The 26277-nt window shown below is 36.6% G+C and overlaps 3 protein-coding genes across 4 annotated transcripts; all 3 read right to left on the bottom strand.

Annotated features, from left to right (window-relative positions):
* Window positions 1–229: 229 nt before the first annotated feature.
* Window positions 230–4069, bottom strand: LOC306854354 (E3 ubiquitin/ISG15 ligase TRIM25-like). 2 transcript variants are annotated; one of them, XM_079392288.1, is made up of 7 exons: window positions 3544–4069; window positions 2697–3421; window positions 2421–2516; window positions 1996–2229; window positions 1725–1878; window positions 1562–1621; window positions 230–1375 (listed from the first exon to the last, which is right to left on the bottom strand). In XM_079392288.1, the coding sequence occupies exons 2-7, from the start codon at window positions 3255–3257 to the stop codon at window positions 831–833; spliced, it is 1650 nt and encodes a 549-aa protein (XP_079248414.1). In that variant the 5' UTR covers window positions 3258–3421; window positions 3544–4069; the 3' UTR covers window positions 230–830. The 2 variants fall into 2 exon arrangements, with proteins under 2 accessions (XP_079248414.1, XP_079248415.1); XM_079392289.1 differs by having other exon boundaries at window positions 2697–3295; window positions 3544–3629.
* A 1467-nt stretch (window positions 4070–5536) lies between these two features.
* Window positions 5537–8476, bottom strand: LOC306854356 (tripartite motif-containing protein 16-like). The gene is made up of 6 exons (XM_079392292.1): window positions 8114–8476; window positions 7847–7942; window positions 7295–7528; window positions 6991–7141; window positions 6833–6892; window positions 5537–6737 (listed from the first exon to the last, which is right to left on the bottom strand). The coding sequence occupies exons 1-6, from the start codon at window positions 8447–8449 to the stop codon at window positions 6196–6198; spliced, it is 1419 nt and encodes a 472-aa protein (XP_079248418.1). The 5' UTR covers window positions 8450–8476; the 3' UTR covers window positions 5537–6195.
* A 1244-nt stretch (window positions 8477–9720) lies between these two features.
* LOC306854360 (solute carrier family 25 member 36-A-like) lies at window positions 9721–25349 on the bottom strand. The gene is made up of 7 exons (XM_079392296.1): window positions 24952–25349; window positions 22610–22774; window positions 16805–16882; window positions 14094–14194; window positions 12183–12249; window positions 11725–12014; window positions 9721–11402 (listed from the first exon to the last, which is right to left on the bottom strand). Exons 1-7 carry the CDS (start codon window positions 24990–24992, stop codon window positions 11209–11211), a joined length of 936 nt encoding a protein of 311 aa, XP_079248422.1. The 5' UTR covers window positions 24993–25349; the 3' UTR covers window positions 9721–11208.
* Window positions 25350–26277: the final 928 nt, after the last annotated feature.

Below are 26277 nucleotides of genomic sequence, written 5' to 3'. Positions count from 1 at the left end.
ATCATTTATCATTGATATATTCCCACTTCGTGCTTCAAGACCCAGTCATTCGTTTTCACAATTAAACGTTTTTTGTCATTGTGTGAGGTGTAGGCTACTGGACAAAAGAATTAAATGATTTTCACCAAGGCAGTCAACTTTGGAAATGTTAGTTATATACAAATTAAATTATTGTTCTACTTTTTTGTTGACACAACTACTTACTACTATCCAAGAATGCCAGTTTTGTCTAGTTGCATGCTGTTGTTTATCACTTTTAGATACAGATACAGCAGGTAAACTGAGACAAGTCAATACACAGACAGTATTTTTAGTACAGAGAAAAATAATATGCACAATTACATGGATGCAATACTTTTTTATAGCAATGTGTTGCATGTAAACAGAAAATGTACTTTTGCATGTCCATTTATGCACATTTAATACATATAAAGCAAAATACAGGGAAAAGAAAATTGCCACAAAATAACATCCATATTCCATAACTGCATCTCATTTGAGAACACAGTGAAACCATTTTAATTATACTGTATTAATTGCTTCCCATAAGGCGGCAGAATGCAAATAATATGGTCATGCAGGGTATAATACAAACATATAAAGACAACACACGGTTATATTTGTTTATATGAACTCTCACCAAACATCAAATCATGATTCAGAACTACAACAGCAAAGCCACGGCAGAAGGCTTTACTTTGAGAATCAGTTCACACAAAAATGAAAACGAATTGACAAGCTAAAGTTGACAACATTTGTCTTAAATGTGAACTACAATCTTGCGTTTAATCGTACAGAACATAGTGAGTTTAGGAAATTTTGCTTGTCTTTTATTTGTGGGATTTGAGAATTCCCCTCTGCTCTATGATCCTGATAAATCCTTCTCCAATCCCAAAAGCAGGGTAGAGGGGTTCAGTGAAAGTGGTCTGGAATGTGTAAAGAAGAGTCATTGTGTCAGAGATGCTGTAGAAGGACAGAGTTCCTGCTCTGTGATCCAGATACACTCCTATTCTAGAGGAATGGAAAGGAGAGAGATGCACTTGTTTATGATCATGTCTGACATAGAAATCCTGATCACAGTAAGTCAGTCTCCAGGACTTGTTATTAAACCCAAGTCTACAGTCATTACTTTGTCCTTTACGACCAATTCCTCTGTAGGAAACTGCTACAGACCAGTCGTCCCCACTGCACTCAACCTCCCAGTAACAGCGACCACACAAACCCTCTCTACACAGGACATTAGGAAACCTATCAAATCGCTCTGGAAGATCATTTGATCTCCGGACTACATGTGAAAATAATGCTTTTCTGTTCTTTTCTGACAGGATAAGGCATCCGTGTGCAGTGTTTGGATCCAGGCGAATGTCACAGAAATCTAATAAAGATGGAGAGACAAATTAATATTCAAATTAAGTACGGTCCACTATAACCCTCAGCTCAAAATTATACATTTAATGATAACCATAACCTGACACATTTAGTTTATATTTTTCAAAAGATAATAGAAAGTTAAAATATAAATTCTGTGAGGAATTATTGTATAAAAATAAAATTAACTTACACTGCAAAAAATCATTTGGAGTTTTAGGTTCTGGAGACTCTGAGATTTGAACATTTGACACTAAAAAGGGGGTAAGAAACAATCAAATGGCTAATTCTTAAATTAATTCTAAAATATTATGAAATCAACACCTTTTAAACTAAAAACTGCTTAAAAAAAATACCATCTTGAGATACTTTGGCTGTTTGCTGTTGACAGACGTCCTCCAAAACCTCTCTGAATGCTGAGATTGAAATGTCTTTAAAAGACAGAGGAGTGTGTCGAGTGAAGCTAGGAATGTCTTCGATTTCTGGTAAAACACCCACAGACCGACAGCTCTGAAATGAGACAAATAATTTAGACATGTTTCAGTTCAATAAAAGTGAGAACAAACATGCATCTATGATAATTTCTTGTGTCATGGAAGGTTCACACACAAACATAAACATTATTACCGTCAGAAAATGGACCTGATCATCAGTAATCAGAAGTTCCTCAATCTCTGTTTGTCTTTTTCTGAGTTCTGTCAGCTCTTGATCCAGATGTCTGTGAAGTTTCTCTGCTCGATCTATCTCAGTCTTCTCCTGAGCTCTGATCTGCTCTTTAATCTCAGAGCGTTTCTTCTCCAGAGAGCAGATGAGCTCAGTGAACACCTTCTCGATGTTCTCCACGGCCTCTTCTGATGAACTCTGTTGGAGACAGAAATCTGTGATCATGTAGATCATTGTTGTGACATTTTTAGTAAATCCTTAAATCCCCAGTCAAATTAATCTGCTTCTTTTCCAAACAATTTATTTTTAAATTTTTGGAGCTTGAAATCCTCAGGTCACCATCTAACTTTAATATCTTTAGTTTAATGTTTTAGTTTAAAGAAACATACTTTAAGGAGCTTCACAGCTTCCCTGAGTTCCCGCTGACCTCTCTCACGTTCCTCGATAAACTCTTGACACGCCACCTTTATCTCTTTTAACTGTTTCTGAGGATGTTAAACCATAAAAAAAAAAACTAAAGGTAAAAATAGACATTCCTGTTTGATAAAGAAGTTTAACAAGGTGAATCGAAATTACAGCCTATACATTTATGTAATATACAATTAATAATTATTACTATTACTACAATATTTATATTCTTTAATAATTGATAGATAAATGTATACCTTTTTACTAGTCCATTCTGAATCCACAGACACCGCACTGTGGCCATTATGGTTATCAATCATACACAAATAACAAATGCACTGACGGTCATCCTGACAGTAAATGTCCAGAGGTTTTTTATGACTGAGGCAGATGTTCTCCTGAATGTTTTTGGAGGCATCGATTAGTTTGTGCTTCATAAACACAGGAGATTGATAGTGAGGCTGCAGGTGAGTTTGACAGAAGGAGGCCAAGCACTGCAGACAGGACTTTACAGCTCTGTTCTTCTCTGTAGTGCAAACATCACACTCCACAGCAGCTGTTTGTAGAGACGTCTTCTGCAGCGTCTCCATCATCTCAGCTATCAGAGTGTTCTTCTTCAGTAGAGGTCTCTGACTGAAGCCCTCTCTGCATTGGGGACAGCGGTACGGAGGCTCCTGCTCTTTCTGCTCCCAGCAGTCAGTAATACAGCTCATACAGTAACTGTGTCCACAGGGAATCGTCACCGGCTCCTTCAGCCGATCCAAACAGACTGAACAGATGAATTTATCCTCATTCTGACTCGCTGCAGATTCGGCCATTTCTTTGCAGATAGTTTATACACCTCTAACAGAAACTGCTCTACCAGACGTAAATCATTAAAGAGCGTAAGACCACATGTAAATCATTAATGAAAGAGCACATCTACAAATCTACATTCTGCTTACAGTTTTTATGTATTAAACAATAATCCGAAATGCTTCACCTGTAACCAAAAAGAATACACCATCCAGATTAACATATAATTATCAAGCACATCCAATAACTGAATGCTCTCTTTTTTTACCACAAACTAAAATTATTATTTAAGGATCATGAAGTTCTTACCTGCTTTGACAGAAAACAAAAATCAAATATTCACTTCTTTACAGCTTTAGCCCAACTAGAACAGCTTAGATCTCTTGAATCCACACACTTCCTGGTTTTCAGGGTGCAGACTTTGCAGTTTCGTTGCCCTTCCCTCTGTAGCCTACTTCGCACAGAGTCATATCAGCTCTCCACACTGATAATCAGGGCTGCCTTTCCCAAAAGCATCGTAAACCAAAGTTGATCATAGCTCCATTGGTGATAACGGTTCAATGATCAAACAAGGCTTACGATGCTTTTGAGAAACGCAGCCCAGACCAGTCAAATTGTCACGGTTCACAGTGTATATAAATGCAAAAGAAGAAGATTCCAGGGGCCTGTTCCATAAAAGACGCTAAGAAAAGCGGGGATTAAAGTCCAAAACCTGACTTGAAATAACCTAACAAATCAATCGGAACTAAAGCGGTTCCATAATATAAACGACAATTCAAGTTCACGCAATCTGACTAATGCTATCCAGGTTCAGTGAGTCAGGATAATGTGACGTACACGCTTATTCTGAAGCAGCCCTTAATGTCGATCATGGATCAAATCGATCCACCATAGCAAACAGCGAATATTTGTGCTGTTTAACGCATTTGAAACATTGTGTTTTCCTCAGTGCATAACTGATATGTCACAGGTATATTTTTTACATCTGTAAATGTCAGAAAGCCATGCAAATATATCCATTTAGCTGTCAGGAGTGGGCGAGGCTTATGCGAGAGAACGAGCGCTGCGGCGCGCATGCGCGCTACACAGACAGAGCAGAATAGAATACTAGCGCAAGAATTCTGAATAAAATATACATTCTGCTCAAATATTTGTTGTTGGACATTAAATGTGACACATATAATTTTACTACATATAAGTGTATTTTTATGATAGCAGCAACTGTTAATCACTAGCTCAAATGAGTTAAATGTGTGTTCCTCTTATCAGTTAAAATGTACTCTGATTTCTATTATAAATTTACATTTTTAATTCAGTGATTTTAACTTTTGATTGTGTTTTTATGCTCTAATGCTTTAAAGAGCCATTTTAGATTGTAATGTTTTAATGTTCTAATAACCATAAAAGGTACAGCTGTCATAAATTCAGAGAGAAAGGCTGCATGGCTAGACACTTCTGATCAACTTCTGATTTAACTATGTTAAAATGTCATTCGCCTACATTTTGGGCACAATACATTAAATACAGTTGGTTGTAGCCTATTTTTTATTTATTTGATTATTTAAGGTGTATTTTCTGTATACTTTTATTTTTGGACCGATAATAAATTAAACTGACTGTATGTGAGAGAGTGAGTGGTAATATGGATGCGTTCCTATTGGTCAGTGTTAGAGGAGCTCAGCTTAGCCTGACACTTAGCCTGCTCCGGACCAGGTTAGTTTGCCAGCATAAGTCGTGGCCTAATGGTTAGAGAGTCGGACTCGTAATCGAAAGGTTGCGGGTTCGAGTCTCGGGCCGACAGGGATTGTAGGTGGGGGGAGTGAATGTACAGCGCTCTCTCCACCCTCAATACCACGACTGAGGTGCCCTTGAGCAAGGCACCGAACCCCCAATTGCTCCCCGGGCGCCGCAGCATGGCTGCCCACTGCTCCGGGTGTGTGTTCACGGTGTGTGTGTGTGTGTGTGCATTTGTTCACTACTCACTGCTGTGTGTGTGCACTTGGATGGGTTAAACGCAGAGCACCAATTTCAAGTATGGGTCACCATACTTGACAATACGTCACGAAAAAAAAAAAAAAAGTTGCCGGGGTAACTGAGTTTGAACTTTTTTAAGTTTGATTTATGAAACTGAATCTACCAAAAATAAGCCTGACTAACCGAAATAAGCCTGTCTTATACTCTAATCTTGGTTTATGGAACAGCCCCCAGGTTAGTTTGCCAGCATAAGTTGCCACAGTGACTGAGCTTGAGCTATGGTAATTTTGCTTTCAGAAACCAAATCAAGTGAAAATAAGTCAGAATTACTGAAATAAGCCTGGCTTATTTGGTAAACTTGTTTTATGGAACAGGCCCCAGAAGTCTTTAATCCAACACACATGTAATACAAACACACACAGTAGCATTACCGTTAATGTTGACAAGACCGGACAAACTAGAACTGCAGAGAGAAACATACAAAATGTGCAGAGCGAGGACTGGAGTTGAAAACCGCTGGGCTAGACAAGGATAATTAACTACACACACCTGAACAGAATACCACAATTAAGTCAATGAAGGGGAACAGTGCGAAAGGAAAAGTCCAAACTAGGTGGTTTTGTGACACAAAAAGTAACATAAATGTTTTCTTTGTTTTATCTGCTACTAATATACTTGTACATGTAATTAACATAATTTATGTAGTATGTGTGACATATACTGTAGGCGGTACATGTTCCGCTGGCAATCATCTTCCAAACTAACTCATGAATTAAGCCATTGATTATTATGAGCTACAAGTAAAGAAATCTTGCTGAAGATGAATATGCAAAGATTATGTAATACAAAAACGTCCTTGTAGCATATGATAATGAACTATAGATTTTTTTATACAATATCTATGTTGAGAGTAGCTCAAGTATATTCATTGTTTGTTTAAGAACTTTTGTTCAACCAAACTACAAACTACATTTTAAGCAGTCATATTTATTTCTGGTCTTTATGAACTCTCCTCTGCTCTGTCATCCTGACAGAAGAACCCATTCCAGTTAGAAAAGCAGGGTAGAGTGGTTCAGTGAATGTGGTCTGGACGCTGTGTAGTAGAGTCATTGTGTCAGAGACGCTGTAGAAAGACAGAGTTCCTGCTCTGTGATCCAGATACACTCCTATTCTAGAGGCAGGAGGGATACGGACCTGTGATTTACCATGCATGAAACAGAAATTCTGCAGAAAATAGCCCAATCTCCAGGATATTTTGTTCAAGCCAAGTTTGCAGTCATCAGTTTCTCCTTTACGACCAATTCCTCTGTAGGAAACTGCCACAGCCCATGCCTTCCCACTGCACTCAACCTCCCAGTAACAGCGACTGTACAAACCCTCTCTACACAAGATGTAATGAAACCAATCAAATCGCTCTGGGTGATCAGGATATTGCAGGACTTTATAGGAATATGACACTTTCCTCTTGTCTTCTGACAGCTGAAGTTCTTTATTTGCAGTGTTTGGATCCAGTTCTAGTTGACAGAAATCTGAGGAAGATGGGTGCACAAATTCTTATTTTGTACTTTTGATAATATTGACCAATTAGTACTTGCATTTGTGATCAAAAAATAACTTGACTTACATTGCCAAAATGTATCTGGAGTTTTTGGCTCCGGAGTCTGTGCAACATGAACATTTGACACTAAGACAAAAAGAAACACAATTGTAAAGCCAATGTATGTGTAATCATACATAGTATGAATGAGACATTTTATATTCCAAGAAAAGAAGCATTCAGACCTCGAGATATTCTGGCTGTTTGCTGTTGACAGACGTCCTCCAAAACCTCCTTAAATGCTGAGATTGAAATGTCTTTAAAAGACAGATGAGTGTGTTGAGTGAAGCTAGGAATGTCTTTAAATGTGGGTAAAACACAGACAGACCGAAAACTCTGAAATGAGAATTATAATTCAGACATAGCTTGTAAAGCAGTGGGCACCTCTTGCATTACATAAGAGAGAGAGAACAAACATATATCTATGGTGATATGATGTCATATGGAAGGTTCTCACACACACATAATCATAAAAATTATTTGTATTACCTTCAGACAATGGATCTGATCATCAGTAATCAGAAGTTCCTCAATCTCTGATTGTCTTTTTCTGAGTTCTGTCAGCTCTTGATCCAGATGTTTGTGAAGTTCCTCTGCTCGATCCATCTCAGTCTTCTCCTGAGCTCTGATCTGCTCTTTAATCTCAGAGCGTTTCTTCTCCAGAGAGCAGATGAGCTCAGTGAAGACCTTCTCAATGTTCTCCACGGCCTCTTCTGCTGAACTCTGTTGGAGACAGAAAGATTTGATCATGCAGATCATTTTTGAGAACAGCCAAAAATGCAATTTTTGTGAGCAATTATTTTTAATTAAATTTTTAATTTAAGCCTCAGTCAAATTGAAATGTTTCTGTTTCAAACAGTGACAGACTACGAAACTAGTGGCTATCCAGCTCCAAAAAGGACTAAAGAAAAAAAAAACAGTTTGTGATTACTTTTATAGCACTTTATGGAGCATGAAAGCCACCTGAAAGCACTTGCATTTAAAATATCTGTTACAAACAAACTTTAGTCTTTAATAAAAATAACTCTTGGAGAAACATACTTTGAGGAGCTTCACAGCTTCATTGAGATCTTGCTGACCTCTCTCACACTCCTTGATCAGCTTTTGACACTTTGCGTTTAACTCCTTTAATGCTTTCTGAAGATGTCACCATAAAAAGGAAATTAATAAAACAGAAGGCAAAAAAATAGACAAAACACCCTTCCAGTCTGGTAAAGGGGTGTAACAAGGTGAACTGAAATTACAGTAATTACTAATATTATCATTACAATATTTATATTCTTTAATAATTGATAGATAAATGTATACCTTTTTACTAGTCCATTCTGAATCCACAGACACTGCACTGTGGCCATTATGGTTATCAATCATACACAAATAACAAATGCACTGACGGTCATCCTGACAGTAAATATCCAGAGGTTTTTTATGACTGAGGCAGATGTTCTCCTGAATGTTTTTGGAGGCTTCCACTAGTTTGTGCTTCATAAACACAGGAGATTGATGGTGAGGCTGCAGGTGAGTTTGACAGAAGGAGGCCAAGCACTGCAGACAGGACTTTACAGCTCTGTTCTTCTCTGTAATGCAAACATCACACTCCACAGCAGCTGTTTGTAGAGACGTCTTCTGCAGCGTCTCCATCATCTCAGCTATCAGAGTGTTCTTCAGTAGAAGTGCCTTCCGAAGTTGTAAAAAAAAAAAAAAAAAAAAAAAGCTTTTGTTTTACAACAAAATACTAGTACTAGCCTTCCTATTTACTTCAAAATTTCACGTTTTTTCACGTCAGCATGAAGCTAAAATTGCGACGGTCTTGTCTTACTCGTAGACCAGTCAAGGTAGCACCAAATGTAATTTTTATGTCTGAAGACTGCATTCAGTGGATTGTACGGTTGTTTAACCACATTCCTATTGTTAGGCTGATGAAACATTTTTCTCAAAACACTTTCTGTAGACAAAAACTCACTGAAAGTGTTATGAAAGGTGCTTAACGTACCATTGTAAACCTATCCTCACATCCTCGTTTCCATTCGTTTTAAATTCATCTAACCTGGTTTAAAGTCGGTTTAATCCAGGTTAGATGAATTGACATAGGCCTGTATCTGGGTGAAATTGGAGAAAAACAAAACCAAAAAAAAAAAAAAGTATGGCGGGACTTGATTGACTCGTTTCCACTTGTTAACAGTTTGCTGTGATATCACGCGGGTGACTCACGCTCTCGCGCCAGTGAACAGCTCGTCAGAGATGTCTTTTAAAGGGAATTAGTTATTTAATTAAAAATGATAAGGGCATAATGGCAAAGAAAATGTATAACTTAATTATATGCACGGAAAAATAATTTATAACAAACACCATTATAATAGGTATCCCATAAAAAAAGTGCAATGAAACTCACTGATTCTTTGTATTAATTATCTGCTAATTTTACCAGTAATTGAGTTAATTTATTTTTTTGTACAAAAACGCGTAACCTTTTTATTTAAATAAAAGTATAACTTTGTTACCAAAAGGAATTGATAAGCACCCGTTTACATTTAAGCATTCTTCAGCTGATTAAGACATTTTCAACATTACAATTACCTCCATATTCAATGAATCATTACCTGCTTAGACAACTAAACTAGTTTCCTCTTGTGTAGATCTGACCCAAACTATAGCAGTTTGGACCTGTGAATGTTGAGAACTCGTGCAACAAGTTAAAAGCAAGTTTTGTGTCACTGGAATTCACGTACACATTTCCTGATTTTCCAGGTGTCAAACAAAATGTCAAAACAAAATGCATGTGAGAAAGTAAAAATAAAGCAGTGTAAAACAGACATATCAGAAATTTCTAACTTTTGTTTAGGGAGTCATCTTTAAAGAGAAAAACCCAGAATCTCCATCAAAACCAAAATATGCATGCCCATCTGTGTTTTCTTATATGCATTTATTTTTCCATAATCAACTGCTGAATATTAACGTCCTAATGAACAGTGAGAACAGAGCAGGTCACACCAAACTGACTGTAAACAAAACCAAACATTGGAGGATATATATATAAAAAAACACCTGACTCGTGACATATCATAAAGGCATAAGTGTGAGTACACGTGATAAAAACATGAATTTTAACAGCTTGACAATATTTGATATTTTAATAACTTTTTCTGTCTACACTGCAATAAACCTTTAGCAGTATTTTAGTCTTGTTTTCATGAAAATAACTAAAACATTCTTATAAAATAAGATCATTTCACTTGAAATTGAGACAAAAATATAAATATACATAGCGACGTTCTATAAATATACACTGCATTTTATTCTTAAAATTAAAAATAAATATGAAATATTATAATGATAATCATAATTATTTAGTAATAATAATAATAGTTTAAGATATAGTTTCTAATGTTTTAATATCTAATGAAATTTTGCTTCTCAAGCAAAGTGATCTTTTTCAAAGGATGTCTTTGTATATTTTACTGCAAAAAGACAAAAATGCTGTTTTCTTTTGTAGCATGAAACTCATTTCTACGGCCACAAACTTTGTGTGCTCATTGTGAGTTTTTGGGATGGGGGTGCAACATGTCCACCAAAAAAATTTACTTATTTTGAGTTACAGTGCAATGTCTTTCTTGCATAATATTTGCTTTTTTTTAAACTTTCATTAGTAATTTTGCTGCCGACTATATATTTATTAAAGGTTTTTGGTGCTAACAACCTATTTTGGCTGCAATGATTGTTACATTCATGTATTAAGGTCAAATATGGGCAGCAAACACACGAATATGAATATGAGATATCACACAATCACCTGTACAGTGTCCAAACAACTAAATGCGCTCTTAGACATCTTTTTTTTGCACACGTGTGCACATAGTCTCAGGTATAAGCATCCATGTAAGATCTTTTTGCTTTTGCATTGCATGGTGTAAGTGCACCCTGATTCGCTGTTCCTAGACAGGAAGCAAGCCTCAGTTTGAATCCTCTTCAATTCCTTTCCAGCTCAAAGCTCGAGAAAATCCAGTGAAGCTTTGATTGCCATTACAGCACAGCAATGGGCCGGACAAAATCCTCAATGACCTGCCAACATAAGAACAGCTTCTCTGACAGAAATAACCTTCTGAATCCACATACAAGAGCTATCTGACGTGAGGTGCTGTTTGAGAGGGAAAAAACTAACTCTGAGGAGGCTAAAGGTGAACTGACTGTCAAGGCTTTTTAAAAGCAGCATCATTTTGAGGAACATTAAAAGACAGAAAGTTAAGAAAAACCAAGAAACAAGAACGTTGCTTTCTAGACACCACCTTTTTTTTGTAATTTCCCCTTTTTTCTCCCAACACCATCCTATCAGAAGACACTACCGAATTGTGAATGAAACCACAGAACATTTCGTCCATGAGTACTCGGGCACCTCAAGTCCAAGTTTAGCCTTCGAGCAGGTAGACGACCAACTCGTAGGTGCACATCATGATGGCCGTATTGGGGATCTGTCTGACCAGATGTGTGGTGAGTCCTCGGTAAAGAGCTCGATAGCCTTCCTCTCTAATCACCAGGTTGAGACTCTGGAAGAACGAGCGGTACTTGGTACCTTCTTCCCTTAGCCGTGTACGGATTACCTCTGCAGAACCAAACAGAGAAAAACAAATGTTTTTCAAAACAAGTCTCTTATGCTCACCAAGGCTGCATTTATTTGATTACAAATGTTATTGAAAATTAAATGTTATTGCCATTTAAAGAACTGTTCCCAGTCACAAGAATATTGAAATAACTTCTACTCTACTTTCTGATCATACTGCAAAAAATGTGTTCTTAATTAAAAGTATTAAAATTTTTTGAACGGTAATGCATGTCACATTATGGAAGTAAAATAAGTTGTGAATGAAGTCTCAAGCTTATTTTATGATGATATGATGCTCTGATGGGAAAATACACATGCTCACCGTGTGGATAGGCTATGGAGGTGGCGCAGGTCTTGGAAGTGGCGGCTGCCAGCATCATGCCCACGAAGTCCGACGCATCCTTGGCTGTGTCCTCGGCCCCATCCATGTGCGTTGCTGCTTTGGCCTCTAAAAGACGCCGTTTTATGCTCTCATAGATCACAAAGTGAATCACCGTCTCTGAGATGCCCGCATAAGAGGCAGACATGCCCCGGTAAAACCCGCGTAGCCCATCCACCTGATACACACGTCGCACACACTCGAAAGCATTCATGTGACGCTCCCCACGTTTCCTGTGAAAAATCACACTTTAGTGAGTCAAATACAAAACTTAGTCTGGAATCATGAATAATGAGCACTAGATCATGTTAAAACTATAATCTTGAATGAAGGAATCAGTCACAAAGGATATTAATCAAACAATCTACTTCCATAAAGTCACATATCTGTAGCCACTTTACCTGGCGTCCAATTGTAGACGTGTCTTAATCAACCAAATTGGGTTGGTTGCTGTTATGGCCGTGAACCCTAAATGAAGTAGAAGAGGAAAAATTAAGACTCAAGTTTACTAAACTGACATGAGCGCTAACCTTCGCACACTAATAGTTGGGCTGGGCGATATGGCCTAAGAAAAAAATTCCAGATTTTTTAACAAAAAATCAGATTTACGATTTAAACCGATTTTTTCCCCCCTGCTTAAAATCAATCTGCCGATGACAAAGAAATTGTTCAAACAAAGTTCATTTTGTTTTGATTTTCCCTTCTGGGATTTAATCTGGGTTAAAGTGCAATCAGAAACAACAAGCCAAAAAGACAAGATGGCAGGCCCTGCCATTGTAAAAAGTGAATATGTAACTTAACATAAAACATAACATTACGTGACCCTTTTTGATAAGTTCTTTAAACAAAAGTTTTAACATCTTGCTATTGCTTTTATAGATAGGAGATACACTGAACAAAATTATAAAACACTTGTTTTTGTTCCCATTTTTCATGAGCTGAACTCAAAGATCTAAGACTTGTACACAAAAGGCCTATTTCTCTCAAATATTGTTCACAAATCTGTCTAAATCTGTGTTAGTGAGCACTTCTCCTTTGCCGAGATAATCCATCCACCTCACAGGTGTGGCATATCAAGATGCTGATTAGACAGCGTGATTATTGCACATGTGTGCCTTAGGCTGGCCACAATAAAAGGCCACTTTTATTTATTTTTGAGTTTGAACAGATATTTTGGATAATTAGCTACTTTCATAAAAAAAAAAAAAAAAAAAAAAAAAAAAAAACTCCCTTTCAAAAGTTTGCACTAAATTGATCAAAAGTGACAGTAAAGACTTTTTCATTGCTACAAAAGATTCGCATTTCTAATAAATGCCGTTCTTTTGAACTTTTTATTCATCAAAGAATCCTGAAAAAATGTTTAGTGGTTTCCACAAAAATATGAAGCAGTGAACTTCAACATTGATAATAAATGTTTCTTGTGCTGCATATCAGCATATTAGAATGATTTCTGAAGGGTCATGTGATATGTAAAAATAGAAAACATTTTAAATACAATATTTCAGTTTTTACTGTATTTCTGATTAAGTAAATGCAGTGTTAGTAAATAAGATACTCGTTTTAAAAACACCAATAAACCTTACCAATTTCAACCTTTTAAACATTAAAAAATACATCTGATAGCATCGCCATTATACAACAGAATGCAGAGCAATAATTTTGACTAAAATCATCCAAATTACTTTGATAAAATATTCGTTGGACATTGCATTTAGGTTTCAAATTGTCCATATTTACTTGAAATCCTAATTAATATTTTGTGTGCTTGATCATCATTCGAAAATTGATTCAAAGTGTCCAGCTGCTTTAAAACTGGACAAAACATTTGTGTTTGTTTACATCTTTGCACAATGTGAGCACAATTTATATATTTTTATAGCACTGAATTTGCACATTGTTTGGAGGAAAACATTGCAGCTCAGAGTTGCAGTCCTAGATCTCAAACAATATTGCATAATCTCACTCCATTTTCTTCTGAATGACTTTGTCTACCAAAAGGTGCAAGAAAACCCTAGCATAGTACAACAAGTGTCAAATCTAAACCCTCTTTGGCAAAAGTCCAAGTGACAGGTGAGAAGAGACACACACTCTCCTCTGGCCATGTGCCGGATCTTTATTGAGTGCTTGAGCGCTGTGACATTTACTGTTACTCAGAGATACAGCATGGAGCAAAAATAACAGTTGTAATTCCAATTCACTAGACACATCTACACATGCAATTAAGCCATAACTGTTTTTTTATTTTATGAGCCCATCAAAACCGAGGAAACAGGATGTAGTAAGACTGCATGGTCATATATTAAGGAAGTTACCTGCAATCCCAGCAGACGTCATGTGCACCTGCGTGGAGTCTGGTTCAAACACACAGTTCAGTCTCTCCTTTGAGCTGGAATAGGCGGCAAAGTAGATGGCCCTGAAAACACAGCAGGACACATGAATAACACACAATTCTATTACACCCAACTGAACTACATCAGACTTGTCATGGTCAGGCCGGTTTTGGTCAGTGTGGGATGCCAACCAGATAAACCAGCTGAACACCACATCAGCAAAGAGGAGAACACCATTTACCAATTACCCGATTACTCTGATTAACATCATCTAGGCCAAACTTACTGGGAGACTTACTAAACCAGCTGAGCAAACCATTTACCAATGATCTGGTTAATCTGATTAACATCGAGGTTTGGAGACTTTTACTAAACCATAAACCAGCCAGGACAAGCAAATCACCAATTAAGCTGATTTAAATGGTTCTTTTCAGGAGGAAATCTGGTCATTAGCTGGTCCAGGTCGTTTGTTATCTGCAACAAACCAACCTCATACTAGTTTAAGGTAGGTTTTGGAACAAGCTGGCTGGCTGACCAGTCAATGACCAGCTAGAAACCATCTACCATGTTTCAAACAAATACCAAAGTGAAGTTTGATTAATTGACTAGATCTTAATATATACATTAATTGACTAAATCTTAAAATAATGCAAATAATATATATTTTTAAAAAAAGATTAAAATAAATTAAATAATTTTTTGTACAACATACAGCATAGTTTACATTGTTTTTCATAGCCTTGAATTTGCACATTCTTTAAAGAATTTGTTTATAATTATTAAAAATACAGAAATTATCTGATTAACATCATATTGGCCAGACTGGAAGACTTACTAAACCAAGCATGCCAATTACAATTTAGGCCGGTTTAATAGGTTCTTTGCGGCAGGAAAATTAGTCATTAGCTGGTTCAAATTCTTCATTATCTGTTACAATCTAACCTCATACTAGTTCCTGGTGGGTTTTTGGAACAAGCTGGTTGGTGACCAGCTAATTTCCACCTTAGACCACCCAGAACTTAAGCCATCAACCATCTTCTAAGCACAACTAGTAAATCTTAGCCAAGCTGGGAGATTACTAAACTATTTAGGTTGGTTTAAGATGTTCTTTTCAGCAGGTAAACTGGTCATTAGCTGGTCCAAGACATTATCTGCAACAAACCAACCTGATACTAGTTTAAGGTGGGTTTTGGAACAAGTTGGCTTGTCGACCAGTCAATAACCAGCTAATTTCCAGCTCAGACCAGCAAGAAAGAAACCACCTACCATGTTCCCAAAACAAATCTAAGCTTGATTTTTCCAAAGGATAAACGCAATGCTGCCAAATACAACATCATTTTGCTCCCCACCTTCTGAACCACCCATTGGATCATTATGATGCCTACGTAAGCAGCTCACAAGGACAACATGTTCTTCACAAACCCTCGTATGTAACCACAAATGTTTGCACATGTAGTATCCTGAAGCTCTTAACTAATGGACGGTGAGCACTCCAACAGGAAAACAGTCTCCACACACTCTGCAACTAATCTCAGGTTTGATCTCACCTCCCTGTCTATATAACACACACACACGTTTATATAAGCTGCCCTTTAAGTAACAGGTCCAGTGCCGATTTATCATGTGTGCATCACTGGACAAGCGCTTTATCCTGAATGCATGCATGTAAAACCTCTGTTTATACAGACACTAAATGTTAAAACCACCATTTATCGTGCCCATTCAGCTCACAGGTTTAATCGACAGGTGTTAAAGGAGCTCCTCAGACACTTTTAATGGCCTGGAAAACACATGTCATCAACATCTCATCTTTATGTTGATTATAAATTCAGTGGTAAATGTTTATTGGAAATTGCATTGTATTATTTAGAACTAAAATTCTATACTTTGCAAGTCTTAAAGTCCGCCCAGAACTGACTAACTTTCTTATGTGGAGCACAAAAGATGATTAGAAAGTCTTTCATTGTTTGGACAGCAAAAAACATCGGCCGTTTCTCAATACCAAGTTCGCAGAGTCTGGACTTCCGTCCTTTCGAGTTTGGACTTGCCAAGTTAGACTCAGAAGAACGAACTCTCGAGGACGGGAGGACGAACTGAATTCTGGGTTATGGCCCGTATCAAGTCCGCACAAGTCACCTCTCGATGCATCCTCGGTAAAAGGGGCGGATCAAGAACACATCCGGGGATTTGAACTGGACTTGGCTAGATGTGAACTTTGAATTGGAACAGTACTTCGGCAGCGACTGATGACGTTTCACAAGTCCACAAGAACACAAGTACAGACAAGTACGCATATTGAGAAACGGCCATCGTCATTTCTCAAAATATATTTTGTGTTCTAACGATGAAGGCAAGTCATACAGGATTTGAACAACACGTAGGTGATTAAATAATAACAGAATTGTCATTTTTGGGTAAACCTTTCTTTTTAATTGGTGGGCAGATTCCCCGAAATTTGCACCCTGCATGTCTGATGTCTGATCTGTAAAATAACCCTAAACTGAAAGCTGAATACAGATTTGTGTCTACGTGTTTTTCCAAGTCCTGTAAACTTGCAGCTTTACCAGTTGAGCAGGGATTGCATCAGTTTCACTTCAGAATACACAGTTCAGGACTACGTTCCTACTGTAAATGCTTGGTGAGACAGATGTATTGATCAGCCTGTTTAACTGTATGAATGGACAAACACTCACCGTGAAGGAGCCACTCCGATTAGATTGGGCCCCAGGCCCCGAAATAAAGAGCGAGGCCCTTCCTTCTCAAGAATTAATCTGAGAAAGACAGAGAAACATATCAACAGAAGTGCAAGACATATTACATTTTGATTCTGAATGGCTTTATGAATATAATAAACACACTCTGGAGTTGGTAAAACAATAATGTTGTTCCTGGGAAATGTTTGGGGAGAAATACATGTCTTATTTCACTCCAAAAATCAATGGTTAAAAAATATAAAATTGTATTGAGCATGAAAAAGATTTCTCATTGTGACTTCATTTTCATACCAATTCAAGAAAACTGATAATTAAACAAATTCTTGCTTGTTGAAATATATAGATAAAAATGGGTACCAAATAAAATTATGGCCATGTTTTGATTATGAAAACATATTTATTTATACATTTTTTATTCTTTGTAAAGCTGTTATTTAAAATTTATTGTTTTGGAATGAAATATTGAAAACATTTCCTTGTGAGAATCAAAGTATTTTTTTTAATCCTTTGATCAGCCAATAAGACACAACATGTTCAAACAAAGAAATACCTGAGACATGAGTAAAAAAAGCCTCGTGTGTGAGGTGTGAGAGGTTATTGTCATCATAAACATACAGTATAAAATAAATTCCTAAAGAAAAGTTAAATAAACATGAAATCAAATGAATGGTGGCCTTACAGCAGGTCAAGCAAAAGTGATTTATATTCTATCATGGACTTCATTAATACAATCTTAATACTCCATGTAATCTTTTACCCCAGTGGTTCTCAACTGGAGGGTTGTGACTGAAAAATGGGTCACATAAGGCCAGCGACATCAGGCAAGAGAACAATGCTAAATGGAAATAATAAAATGCGACTACCCACGTAATTGGACTTAACTTTCAAATGGCGAAAACACTTCCTATACCTTTTGTTGCTGACGTCAAAGGATATGCGATCAATCAAAGTCTACAATACTTAGATACAACTTCAGGTGTCAAAAAGCCAAAATAGACTTAAGTTACTTTCAAAAAGTAATTAATTACATCATCGATTTTGTATTTAAATTACTTTACTAGTTACTCTGTCTGAAAAGTAACTTAGTTACTCAATAAGTAACTTAATTATTCAAATCGCTACATCTTAAAATCCCTATAAACTTTAATAGAAATTAAACTCTTTATTTTTTCAATTTGAGTCAAACATAGAATATTTAAGCCTTTTAGCTTTAAAACAACTGTAATACTTATAAAAAAATGTAACCTTCTTTGGTTAACAAATAGAAATACTCTGCAAAATATCTGTATAAGGAAAAAGCTTAAGAAAAGTGAGAATACATTTTAGTTTGGCAAGATGTTCAGGAAAAGCCCAACTAGTAAAATCCGTACAGGTTTATGTAAAAATAACACGTTAACTAATGTAGGTAAGAATAAATTACAGAAATGATCTTCTCTGCTGAATAAAGCCGTGTCAGATCGCGCTGTTCTTCTGAGGTAAATTCCTCATAGCAGGTCTTCTTTCAAAAATGACGAAAATTCGATTTTTTTATCTATTTTTTGTATCTAGGTGAGGGCGTTTGCATGCAGGTGACTGCATATAATGAGCATATAATGAGGGGAAAGACTGTACCTCGCTTTAGTTTCATTCGGATTACATAATCATAGAATATTCGTTTTCGATTTGAATGCATTCATTTAAAAGTAGACATTTCTAAGAAGAGTAGCTTTCTAAAGACAGATTTCTCATGTCTCTGTGTCAAGTATTCGTTGAGTTTGTGATGCATAGAAAGTTGCTCACGGCAGAAAGCGCACCCGGTTTGTTTTCTTTATTTTACAAAAGCACAATGTTTTGTTGTTATTGTCAGTGTACACAAAAGTAGGCCCATTTTAGATTTGATTGATTTGAGTCTTATCTGTATCTGAGTATAAGGTTTCTCTGTGAATCAGGAAAACCTGAAAGTGAACGCGCCAGCTCGCAGAGGGTTAAAGACGCTGCATTAAATTTTATCTTTAGATTTTACATTTACATTTATTCATTTAGCTGACGCTTTTATCCAAAGCGACTTACAATTGCTATACATGTCAGAGGTCGCACGCCTCTGGAGCAACTAGGGGTTAAGTGTCTTGCTCAGGGACACATTGGTGTCACAGTGGATTCGAACCCGGGTCTCTCACACCAAAGGCATACGTCTTATCCACTGCGCCATCACCACCCCCTTTAGATGGTACATTTAGCTTTCAAATTAAATATTGATTTTAGAACTTTTGAAATTATTTGCTGCATGTAATGCAAGTACTAATTAAATTACCTAAAAATGAACAGTAATCCCTTACTTTTTCAGTGGATAAATAATTTACAGTAACGTGTTACACCCAACACTGTTTACACCAACATGGACAAGTTGCATAACAAGCCATAAACTATGAAGGTGTGTATATGATGTTAGAATCAATTACTCACTGTATTACATTGATAAACGAGACCAAAGTCGATATAAATGTCTTTGTGTTTAGTATTGTGGTACCTTTCTGTGATGTATAACCCGAGTTAAACTAAGAGGACAAGGGGCCCGTTTTGAGAACCAGTGATTCAGACACAGACACACACACCAACACAGAGCCAAGCACCAGGACACAGTGTTTTAGTGTGAGGGCAGCGATTGGTTGGGTAAGGGGGAGTGTAAACCACTGTGAACAGTCTCTTTATAAAGAAAACAGAAAGAAAGAGACAGAGAGAGGAAATTATAGACTTTATGCAATATGTGTAGTATAAATACTCAAGATCTGTTTTGGTAATGTATATATTATATGTGTGGAACCAACGAGAACTAAAATTATTAGATTGCAAACCAACGTTCCTTATTTTGTCTTCTGATTTTATTTAGTCACATTTGGTGGTGTAAGTGAAGAAATATGACCACATTTTTGGAACGAGTCGACAGAAAGGGGGCGTTTCCTCTGGCAGGGAAGATGGACACTTGGTTTTAGGCCCACAAACCATAGAACAAATGTTTACAAACACTGAGCCACTGCAACACAGACTCAACGTTCTCACAATGTGGATGTAACATTTGCACTGTTCCAGTAAAGGGTGTTGCCTGTAACCAGAACTAAAACCGACATGTTCAGATGAGTAAATATTATAGTCTTTAGTAAAATTCATAGAGTACAACACTCCTGTACATAATTATAAACCTGTCTTTGCGCAATTTAATATATCATATAAAAAAATTATGTGTGTGTGTGCATACTTTCAAAATATATGCTGTGTGTATTTACATATACATAATAAATATACACCGTACACATATATATTATGTAAACAAAAACTTATTTTGGATGCGATTAATCGTTTGACATACATACATACCATACATATAGTGCCCCCTCCATAAGTATTGGAACAGTAAAGACAAAATTGCTCTGTTGGCTGTGGAGTCAAGACATTTGCAAATATGATTAAATGATGAATATGAGACAAAACTACAGAATGTCACATTTTATTATCAGCCGTTTCAACACATACGTTTTACCAAATAAAAAGAACAGCACTTTTAGAGTTCATCCCACTGATTGATGTGAGCATAAGTATTCGGACAGTTGAACATAAGGCAGATATAAAAGATTAAAAGCTATTATTTAGTTACAGATCCCTTGAGCACAATCACAGCAGTGAGTCTGTGACCCATAGACATCACCAGACTCTTGCTCTCATCCTTTGAAATACTTTTCCCAGCCTTTAATGCAGCCAATTCCAATTGTTGCTTGTTTTGGGGAGTTTCTGCCTTTACTCTCCTCTTCAGCTGGTGAAATTCATGTTCAATCAGATTTATATCTGGAGATTGACTTGGGCAATCTAAGACTTTCCATTTCTTTGCCCTTATAAATTCCTTGACTGAACTGGCAGGGTGTTTTGGGTCATTGTCCTGATGCAATATGAAGCACTTCCCAATGAATCTGGTGGCATTTTCTTGAATATTAGTAGGCAAGATGGTTTAGTACCCTTCCAAATTCATTCTGCTACTGTCATCATACATTAAGTCATCAGTAAAGTTGAGAGGGCCTGTTCCAGAGACAGCCATGCATGCCCATGCCATGACAACACCTCCACCATGCTTTACAGATGAGGCTGTATGCTTGGGATCATTGCGGTTCCCTTTTTTTCTCCACATTTTTGCTTTCCCATCACTTAGATAAAGGTTCATCTTTGTCTCATCGGTCCATAAACACAGTTCCAAAACTCTCCTGGCTCACCTTTGTGCTTTTTTGCAAACTCTAATCTTGCCTTTCTATGTTTGGTGCTGGTCAGAGGTTTGCATCTTGCTGTGTAGCATCTGTAATTCTGTGTCAAAGTCTCCTGAGGACAGTAGATTGTCAGAGCATCACCCCAGCTTTCTGGAAGTTGTTGGTGATTTTACAGTCGTTTAGTATTCATTTTCACAGCTTTTATGATTTGTCTGTCATCAACTACTGTTGTTTTCTCAGCCGATCAGGTCGTTGTTGGTTGCTGGTGTCGCAGGTGGTTTCCAAACTCTTGATTTCTCCATGCCCTTTGTTTTTGCTAGAGCTCTAACTGACTTCCTCTTTTGTTTTAGCATCCAAATTGCTTGCTTTTCTCTCAAAGTCAGCTCCCTCGTCTTCATCCTGGTTTGTGTGTCATCATCGAATGCAAGATTCAGAATACAGAAGTAATGGATATAACTGATACGACACATTCCCTGCTTTTAATATCTGAAGAATTAATGCAACAGGAAACAGCTGATCACTTAGAAAGACCTGTGAGGCAACTGCTCCAATACTTATGCTCACATCAGATAGAGGGATGAACTCTAAAAGTGCTGAACTTCTTAGCTGGTAAAACATCTGTGTGTTGAATCACCCAATAATAAAATGTGACATTCTGTAGTTTTGTCTCATATTCATCTTTTAATCATATTTGTAAATGTCTTGACTCCACAGCCAACAGAGCAATTTTGTCTTTACTGTTCCAATACTTTTGGAGGGCACTGTATATACACACACACATACAGTGCTATGCATAAGTTTAGGCACCCATGCTAAAGTTGACTAAAAAGAGGAATAAATCTTTTGGAAATTGAACTTAATGCCTTAATTTAAAAAATTGTGAAAAATCCTACCTTTAAGGACACCAATTTTCTTTGTGAATGAATAATGTATCGTAAATAAATAAATGTTCTTCCTTAAAATACAGGGTGCATAAGTTTGGGCACCCCTATGTTAAATTCCCATAGAGGCAGGCAGATTTTTATTTTTAAAGGCCAGTTACTTCATGGATCCAGGATACTATGCATCCTGATAAAGTTCCCTTGGCTTTTGGAATTAAAATAGCCCCACATCATCACATAGCCTTCACCAGACCTAGAGATTGGCATGGAGTACTTTCCATAAAATCACCTCTCAATGCAAATCAAACCAGCTATTAGGCTAACTGAAATAAAACCATGCCAATCTCTAGGTATGGTGAAGGCTATGTGATGATGTGGGGCTAACTGGCCTTTAAAAATAAAAATCTGCCTGCCTCTATGGGAATTTAAAATAGGGGTGCCCAAACTTATGCACCCTGTATTTTAAGGAAGAACATTTATTTATTTACGATACATTATTCATTCACAAAGAAAATTGGTGTCCTTAAAGGTAGGATTTTCCCCAATTTTTTTAAATTAAGGCATTAAGTTCAATTTCCAAAAGATGATTTTTTATTCCTCTTTTTAGTCAACTTTAGCATGGGTGCCTAAACTTATGCATAGCACTGTATATACATGTGTAACTTGTTTAAACATACCTGAGGCAGTGAAGGGGCCCCGGAGGAGCCACACGTGCCACGCTGGCTCCATTAACTGTGCTCAGATGCACCTCAGAGATGCAAAGCGTTATTGAGGAAGACTGAAGTCTCGTCTTCACCACCTCTAACGGACAGGTCAGGATCGCACCCACCGTGCCTCCACATCTGACAGAAACGAAAAAATAAAAATAAAAATTGAGGGACCGTACAATTTAACTTAAGAATCGATTAAAAGAAATCAAGCTGAAAATATGGTCAAATTCTGTCAATATGTGTCACAATGTGGGTCAGTCATCCAATGATTTCTTATCTGAAAGACACAAGACTTAAGTCAAACATCACAACATAGATTTAGAGGAAATGAAAGCAATATAATTTCAAGCCTAATGTGAAAGGTGAGTTTCTCTTCCAACACTTCCACTCGTGCCACGAGATGTGGGTCAGCAAACACAGTAACCCAAACCACCCTCCACGTGCTACAAACAACCCGATATCAGTGTTTTCCAATGGAAAAACAGCATCTGAAATCTGAGGTGTGATACAAATCTAAAGCTACAGAAAGGAACTGCTTATTAGACAAAGATGATAAACTAAACAAAGGTGTCATTCACTGCATGTAAAAAACAGTATCATATAGCGTTACTTTCATATATGAAAACACGAAGATAAAAATGGTTTGCAATACTGTGCGGTTCCTAATAACAGGAGTAGATGGGATAAAAAGCCAGTTTTGAGAGTGTCATGTAGACGGAGTTCATGAAAGTGCCAGTCAATAGTTCTATTTTAAACACCGTGCTGGTTTATTTGAGTACAGTTATTCAGAGCACAGGCTATCTTCACTATGGGCAGAGAATATCAATACCAGGCATGATGATTCCCTCGTGCAAGTTCAGGAAAGCAGACTACCATAACAGATCAGTTCCAGAAAACTAGGACTGACATTTAGAAGAACATATACTCGCTGTTAAAGTATTACTGTTTTGATTAAAGTAAAGAAAGCTTTAAACCTTCCATTTAATTTGCTTTTATGTCTAGAAATATTTAAAAAAAAAGAACACAAATATCCTGAGGTTTCTCTCTCTATATAGACTGTAGACTGTTATATAAACATCAGTGCAGCTGAATTCAAGCTCTCAAATTATGTACAATCATACTGCAAACCACAATGCTTTGTTTATATTTAGATTTGTTTTTACTTGTTGATTTTCAGAATCAAGTCTGTGTCAGTGATTAACTGAGTGAAGATAGTGTTGAAAGTCACATCATAAGTTATTGTCAGCGCTGAATGACTTTATAAAAGCTATCAGTTCCTGTGTTACACCAGATTTATTCATTCTTGGAAATGCAAACTTATTGGATGTGTGGTGCAATCAGACCTCATTTACTCTGTGCATGTACAGTAGGTTTATATACAGTGGGAATGTAAATATATTATTAATGTAAACTCTATTGCATGAAACATGTTGAAATACTCATCATCACGTGTACTGAAAAAATCTTTCATCACAGCTTTGATCGAGATTCAAGTGGACTTTGGTATATTGTGCGTTACTGTAATGACATTTTCAGATTTTGGAGAAACATTAGCATACACTGTAAAAAAAAAAAAAAGGAAAGTTGAGCCAACTTAAAATTTAAAGGCAACAAACTTAAGCAAGTTCTCAAATTGTTGTTTTAAGTTTATACAACAAAAAGTTGAGAATCTCCTACAAAAATAAATTGAGAGAACTGTAAACCCAACAAGTTACGTAGCACCTAATTAACTTTAATATTACATAAATAAATAGAAATATATAGTTTTTCAATTAAAATTCTGAATTTTGTAATGACACCTAGGCTGATAAAGCTACTCGAAGTATATCCAAAACCTGAAAGCATCTCTCGTTCTGACGGATCAAACAAATGCAGAATTGTCTAAAATGGTTTATGTGATAACAGTAGCATGGGGTACAGTTTTTATTAAAATAAATAAATAAATAAAAATACACATACATAAAGGAGCTGAAAATATGTTTATAAGAAAATTGCAAACTTTCACTAACTTTAACACCAAAATGCAAAGGGGAAGTTAAGTTAACTCCAACAAACTCCAGTAAATGCAACCTTTTAAACATGAGTAAAAGTTATCAATAAAGATAAAAACACAATTAAGTTAAAAAATGTATTTTTTATTTTTTAAACTAATATGGCTGTGTTTCACGTTATATATATAAATATACATACAGTAACATAAAAAATAGCTGATATAATAAATTATAATAATAACAGTTCGCTATTATTAGTATTTTTGTAAGTAGTAGTAGTAATAGACCCTAGACTCTGCTTATGTAAAGCTGTCTTACCCTCCAGCAAACAGATGCACCAGTGTGTCTCTGTGGCTCATCTCGGCTCATGCTCTCCGGGATGCACCGGACCGGGCAGCAGTGTTAGTGTCCGTGTGCGGCTCATGCGGAGGGTGCGAGTCGCGCTCGTTTCTAGTGACTTTATGCGACCTCAAAGCGGCGTGGCGCGGCTTCGCCTCCGACAAACCCCCGCTGATCGATCCACGGTCACTGCTTCAATAGTCGGTCTGAAAGTGAGTGTTCGGTGAAGAGGAGATTACATATCTCTGTTCTGGGTCAAAGTCCAAGTGGCAGGTCAAATCAGGGAGTTAAAACCGTGCACGTTTACCCCGCGTGGATTTCACCTTCTGCGTGTACTCTTACATACACTCTGCTACGTAACCGTTACAGTTCACTCTGTCGATGGACCAATCAGAGGACGCAAAACAAAAGCGTCTATTGGTCGATTTCAGTTCAGAGCCCGCCTCCATCTTTCACGTGATCACTGCCCTTTCACACAAATTACCGTCATGGGTTACATACTCAGATATAATAAAATTAAAATTAAAATAAAAAAATTACAAACTTGGCCAGAAACAACTAACAACTTTATGCATAATACACACACAAAAAAAAAACGTTTAAAAAACAAATATAAAATTGCTAGTAAATATTTACACATATTTACAAAGAAAGACATTTAATTAAACATTAAATTTTGTTAGGAAGCATATTCTTGCAAAACTTACTCTTTGTTTTATTTGCAACTTTTTATAACTGGCTGCTGCACTCTTTGGTCCAAGAAAGTGTTTCTTTTTCTTTATAAATAATTATTGTTTTTCTTTTAATTAACTATTTTTAATATATATATATATTTCCCCTGGAGGATCTAGTATTTGTCATAAATTAGATATATTTATTTTACTATTTAGATTTTTTTTTCTAAATAGAGAGAACTTATTTGGCAGGAACCATTTTAAGTTGATTTTCTGTCATTGTGATTTTTAGCCCTTTATTTATTTTGGCATTTGCACATGGGAGGAGAAGAAAATGATGTCAAATTCAGAACGGAAAATCTTAAGCTGCACTTTGACAGCAAACAATAACTTTGTGCACAAAACACACTCTTTTATTGACACTGTATGTCTCCCAAAACAAATTAAAAGCACAGTTAACTCTTTCCCTGGGTGTCTTACTGAAAATGGACCATAAATCATAACATACTTCCAAGTTTCTTTTGTCTGACTGTAGAATTGTACTTGAATTGTATTATAAGTAATAGTATACAGACATATAAAGCAGAATTATTCGGGCTTTGGTTTACCTGGAGATTGTAGGTCATCGTTT

This window comes from Barbus barbus, assembly GCF_936440315.1.
Source record: "Barbus barbus genome assembly, chromosome: 34".
NCBI lineage: Eukaryota > Metazoa > Chordata > Actinopteri > Cypriniformes > Cyprinidae > Barbus > Barbus barbus.
The sequence above is the reverse complement of the archived record's forward strand: the minus strand, read 5'-3'. Positions and strand labels throughout refer to the sequence as shown.

Excerpts from the sequence above, each read along its gene's own strand:
- LOC306854354 (XM_079392288.1), bottom strand. The coding sequence starts at position 3,257 with ATGGCCGAATCTGCAGCGAGTCAGAATGAGGATAAATTCATCTGTTCA. Across the intron at positions 1,879-1,995 it reads ATCAGGTCCATTTTCTGACG|AGCTGTCGGTCTGTGGGTGT; the intron begins GTAATAATGTTT and ends GTCTCATTTCAG. Across the intron at positions 1,622-1,724 it reads AGCCAAAGTATCTCAAGATG|TGTCAAATGTTCAAATCTCA; the intron begins GTATTTTTTTTA and ends CCCCCTTTTTAG.
- LOC306854356 (XM_079392292.1), bottom strand. The coding sequence starts at position 8,449 with ATGATGGAGACGCTGCAGAAGACGTCTCTACAAACAGCTGCTGTGGAG. Across the intron at positions 6,893-6,990 it reads AACAGCCAGAATATCTCGAG|TGTCAAATGTTCATGTTGCA; the intron begins GTCTGAATGCTT and ends TTTTTGTCTTAG. Across the intron at positions 6,738-6,832 it reads TCCAGATACATTTTGGCAAT|ATTTCTGTCAACTAGAACTG; the intron begins GTAAGTCAAGTT and ends CATCTTCCTCAG.
- LOC306854360 (XM_079392296.1), bottom strand. The coding sequence starts at position 24,992 with ATGAGCCACAGAGACACACTGGTGCATCTGTTTGCTGGAGG. Across the intron at positions 22,775-24,951 it reads GTGCATCTGTTTGCTGGAGG|ATGTGGAGGCACGGTGGGTG; the intron begins GTAAGACAGCTT and ends CGTTTCTGTCAG. Across the intron at positions 14,195-16,804 it reads ATCGGAGTGGCTCCTTCACG|GGCCATCTACTTTGCCGCCT; the intron begins GTGAGTGTTTGT and ends CTGTGTTTTCAG.